This window comes from Poecilia formosa, unplaced genomic scaffold (assembly GCF_000485575.1).
Source record: "Poecilia formosa unplaced genomic scaffold, Poecilia_formosa-5.1.2 Scaffold785, whole genome shotgun sequence".
NCBI lineage: Eukaryota > Metazoa > Chordata > Actinopteri > Cyprinodontiformes > Poeciliidae > Poecilia > Poecilia formosa.
The window spans coordinates 28,562-33,383 of record NW_006800724.1 but is presented as its reverse complement, the minus strand read 5'-3'; the positions used below and the strand labels follow the sequence as shown (position 1 = coordinate 33,383).

Below are 4,822 nucleotides of genomic sequence, written 5' to 3'. Positions count from 1 at the left end.
TCTCTGGGTGTCTCAGTGTCTCTGGGTGTCTCAGTGTGTCTCAGTGTCTCAGTGTCTCAGGGTGTGTTACCATCGAGCTGCTCCTTGTAAACCACGCTCTCCAGACCGAACAGCAGATCTCCGGTCTGAGACGCTGACAGCAAACGCAGCATGAACAGGACAGAGAGAGAGTTAGTGAGGACACCAGCAGGCTCATGCAGCAAGTGTGGGCACCGAATTCGGTACTTTATTATTGGTAACGACCGAATCTGTCGATACTACCGAGCACCTATTCACGTAAAATCAAACGGTACCATGTTTCAGTATCCAAGCGCATCATTGCGACCGTATCGAGGAAGAGTGGTGGATTTTCCATGCTTGTCCTTGAAGGCAGCACAGAAGCGCAAAGACGTGATGACGTCAGCAGCCGCTACTTCAGTAAACTCAGTCAGCATAGCCGGTACAAAACACTAAAAGGTATGGCTCCACTTTTCAAAATGCGATCCAAATTATGCTTGTTGCAATATTTGTAACACAAAGCACAAGGCCAGCGGAGGAAACACGTCTGGTTTGAGAAAGAACCTGGTTAAGCACAAGATTTTTCTAAATGCTGAAGAGTGCATGATTTTCTACAGCCTGACCTACAACTGCTGCATTAGCCTCCGTTAGCATGTAGCCAGCAGCACGGATGAACAAATGCTTAATACATTTGGTGATGGCAACATTTACGATGCAAGTGAGGGGAAATGACAAATAGGAGTACATGGAACTGGATTTTAATGTGTGCAATATGACAAAACACTCCGTTAGTCGCTCTGAAGAGTTTTCACTTTGAAGAAATTAGTCAAACAGCCGTCATGTTACAATATAAAGACGTCTTGATTCAGCCATTTTCTTTCATCCTTGTCCCAGTAGGGCCAGGAGGGGTGCTGGTGCCTCCCCAGCGGTCAACAGGTGAGAGGTGAGGTCACCCAGGATGGGTCACCATGGACGGGTCACCATCGGGTCACCATGGACCGGTCACCCGGGACGGGTCACCCGGGACGGGTCACCCAGGACGGGTCACTCTGGACCGGTCAACAGTCCATTGCAGGGCAACACAGAGACAGACGGGACAAACAACCACAAACACCAGGGAGATTTTACACAGACCAATTAACCTGACAGTCGTGTTTCTGGACTGTGGGAGGAAACCGGAGGCACAGGGAGAACATGCAGACTCCATGCAGAAAGACCGGGCCGGGAATCGAACTCAGGACCTTCTTGCTGCACAGAAACAGCTCTACCAAGAATTAGATATGCTAAAAAAATAGCGTTTATTAAAAAGCAACATGCACAAAAGTACCAAAAACTGGTACCGTTGAGTACCAACACCGATTCCCAGGAACCGGATATTGGTACTGAATCGATTCAAGTGTCAAAGGTTCCCATCCCTAGTGCAAACTCATGCAGTCGTGCTCAGACTCGCCCCTGTGGGCGACCAGGCCAGTCCAGTCGCTGATGCAGGACCTCCTAATATCAATGACCTGTTCTTGTTTGGCTCTTCTGTTATTGTGGGAGCCAATCACAGCCTTCCTGGCTGAGCCAATCACAGCCTTCCTGGCTGAGCCAATCACAGCCTTCCTGGCTGAGCCAATCACAGCCTTCCTGGCTGAGCCAATCACAGCCTTCCTGGCTGAGCCAATCACAGCCTTTTGAGCAGCAGCTGAAAGCAACAATGAAGAGAAAGAAGGGAAAAGCCAAAGACAGCAACAAGTTGGGGTCGGCCTCACCTCTTCGCGTCGCGCTCTGCAGCGCCTCCTCGATTCGCTGCAGCTCCTTCTGCTTCGCCTCCTGCTGGTAGCGCTCCTCCTTCGCTGCATCGTACTTTATCGCTGGGGAAGACAAAAGGCGATGTTAAGCAAGGGAAAGCAGCTGGATGGACCTGCAGAAACTACGCTGATTAACCCCAGAAGAAGAATCACTAGCAGCATGCAGCTAAAAACACAAGCAGGTCTAACCAGCAGCAAAACCAGACGTTCAGGCTAACTGGTTTCACCGGATCACTCCTGACTGCAGCCAACTGTTGCAAGGAGTCCAGGTTGATAACTGGGATCAGTTGGAATGCATGTGTGATGGAGATTAAATGATTTCTTTGTAAAATGACTTGAGACAATATTTGTTGTAATTGGTGCTTTATATGTAACGTGAACCAGCTGGTGGACCTCTGGTGAACTCCTGGTTCTGAGGAAAACCAGTTCAACCCAGAGTCCAGACCCAGTTGCCCCCAGATCAGCCAGCAGCAGAAAGGAGTCCAGGGTCCAGTTCCGAGTCCAGACCGGTTGTTAGCAGTTTGGGTTAGAAATAAAATGAGACGGTACTCGGCACTAGCGGAACAAGTCAGCCTCGGGCCGGGGGGCGGGGCCAAATACCGGGCCCCTTACGTGGAGCGAAACTGAAACTGTTGAGCGGGTGGGGGGGGAGGGGGTATTTAACATTAAATACACTCTTCTCAACAGGCGAGGGCGCACTTTCACATAATCACATATTTCAATGACTTGAAACCATTCCTCCCCGGTTTGGGGGGCAGCAGCCCCCCCCAGGCCCCCTATAGCTCCGCGCCTGGCACTCAGGCTGCACCATGTTGGTAAATCTATATAAAGTTGGGAAATGTTGTGATGACAATATCAGGTGTGATATCTGGCTGGTCCCTCTGTCCATCTCTGTCTAATCCGTTTCTTCCTCAGTGTGACTTTCGGCGTTTAGGGGAATGTCAGCGGATTCTCCTACTGGATAAATGCTGGATCAGCACAACAAATATGACTTCAGAACTCTTAAAATATGTTTTCATTGCACTCCCTACAGTCCTTTGCTAAATGATCATGTACCGGCCCGTCTGACGAGCGCTGGCTTTTCTGTGGTTCATTTAAATTCAACAAGTTGATCTTCGAAAATCATCTGCTGTCTGCGCAGAATCCAAAACAGATTTATTCAGTTTTATGACCGACACAGAAACCAAGACTTGGAGCCTGAAGGTCCACAGAACAGGAAACCCAAAACACAACCTGATGAACAGGATCTGACGCTTCAAAATAAAAGTCTCTCAGCCCTAATTTCAAAGCCAGGTGTGTTTCCTTGTAGAGATCGACCGCCACCTCCCGTCGGCAGCTTATTGTTATAAGGAGACACTTTCAGCTGAGACTGAGCTAGAACACAACACACACACACACACACACACACACACACACACACACACCATCATGTTCAGCATGCTGTTGGCCGTCTGAACCAGACTCTGATCAGAAGCATCCGGCGGACGGTTTCTGTTCTGATGACACTTACTGGCTCCAGGAACGACCAGCAGGTAGAGCCCGTCCAGCGTGGCCACCACCGCGTCGCCGTACAGATTCTTCCAGGGGATCTTCAGCGTCAGCTTGCCTGAAACCGACAAGATGGAGGATTACTGAGATCTCAGCAGAACCTGGTGGAGAACCAAGCAGCGCAGCTTCGACATGGCAAGAAACATTTCAGTAACTCTGGGCTGACAGAGCCTGGAGGAGCCTGGAGGAGCCTGGAGGAGCCTGGAGGAGCCTGGGGGAACCTGGAGGAGCCTGGAGGAGCCTGGGGGAGCCTGGGGGAGCCTGGGGGAGCCTGGGGGAGCCTGGAGGAACCTGGGGGAGCCTGGAGGAGCCCTTCTATGTTATGTTGTAACCCTGTTACACCTGAAAATGCCTGAAGGTGTGAGCTGGCGTTGTGGTAGAAACTCATAGTTTTGGATCATGTTTCACTGCATGAACAGAATGAAGGACCAGGAAGGTGGAGAAGTTTCTAAGCTGAACAAAAGTTGCAGAATTTATCTATCTAACAGAAATAATGAATTTAAAGAATCCAGCTGTTTAACCATTTAAGGAGTCCCTAAATGCATCAATTTCTCTTTAGCCAACAGTCCAGCATGGTGAAGGAAACAGGAAGTTAACTTTGCCCTTCAATCAAAGTATTAAAACAGAGAAACACAAATTAGGTTCAATACTCACCAATCTGTCCAGCTTTTACTTTGAAGGGAACATCAAACTCGCTCTGAAACATAAACAAAGTCAGTCATAGTCTGGGCCTGAAGGGGCGCCCCATGAGAGCTCCTGCTCTGAGCCGCCACCAGGTCATGTGATCTGCTGCCAGCTGCAGGGATGATGATGGCCCATCATCAGTTTGCTTAAGGCAAGCATCAGCAACACAAAGATGCTGCTTTTCAAAATAAAAGCTGCCTCCAGAAGACTTACCAGAGCGTTTTCCTTCACCCTCAGGTTCTCCAGAACTACATTTCCTGCAGAAACACAGAGAACAGAATCAGCTGGGTTCTGGTTGCAGCCTGTCAGCCAGCAGGACTTTGTGTGGAAACAACAACAAGCATCAGCAGCTGAAGACCAGCAGCAGCTTCTCCTTAATGAACTGCAGGTATTGATGAACCTGATCAGGACCAGAGGAGAACCTGCTGGTTCTTCTTCAGGGGATTTTCCATCAATACTGACAGTTGAATGCTGATTGGTGGGGCCTCCCAGGTGATTCATCAGATGAAGGAATGCAGGCAGACTGGCAGGTGAGGATGGAGAGACGCATCAGTGTGCAGACGTGTTGGTGTGTTGCTGGCCTGATTTTAAGCTCCATATTCACTAATTAAGCTGCGAGGACAAGACCTTTTGAATCTATTATTTGTTTTTATTACTTATTTTATTTAGTGATGTTGTTTAGGGCCAACTTGAACCCCTAAACATTTTACCAAGATCTTTCCAACAAAAACTGAACCAAACAGCAAACCAAGAAAACGAACGCGCCTATACCATTATAATTGAACGGATTATTGATTAAA

General features: G+C 48.8%; 1 protein-coding gene across 1 annotated transcript in view; it reads right to left on the bottom strand.

Annotated features, from left to right (window-relative positions):
* The window catches only part of LOC103131538 (vacuolar protein sorting-associated protein 13C-like), an 18,743-nt gene that overhangs the window by 10,727 nt on the left and 3,194 nt on the right, over positions 1-4,822 (bottom strand). Inside the window, exons 2-5 of the mRNA XM_016666724.1 lie at positions 4,236-4,279; positions 3,993-4,035; positions 3,301-3,396; positions 1,752-1,853 (exon numbers count right to left, since the gene is read on the bottom strand). Of these exons, the coding sequence (XP_016522210.1) occupies positions 1,752-1,853; positions 3,301-3,396; positions 3,993-4,035; positions 4,236-4,279 (285 nt within the window). The remainder of the gene's footprint in view (positions 1-1,751; positions 1,854-3,300; positions 3,397-3,992; positions 4,036-4,235; positions 4,280-4,822) is intronic.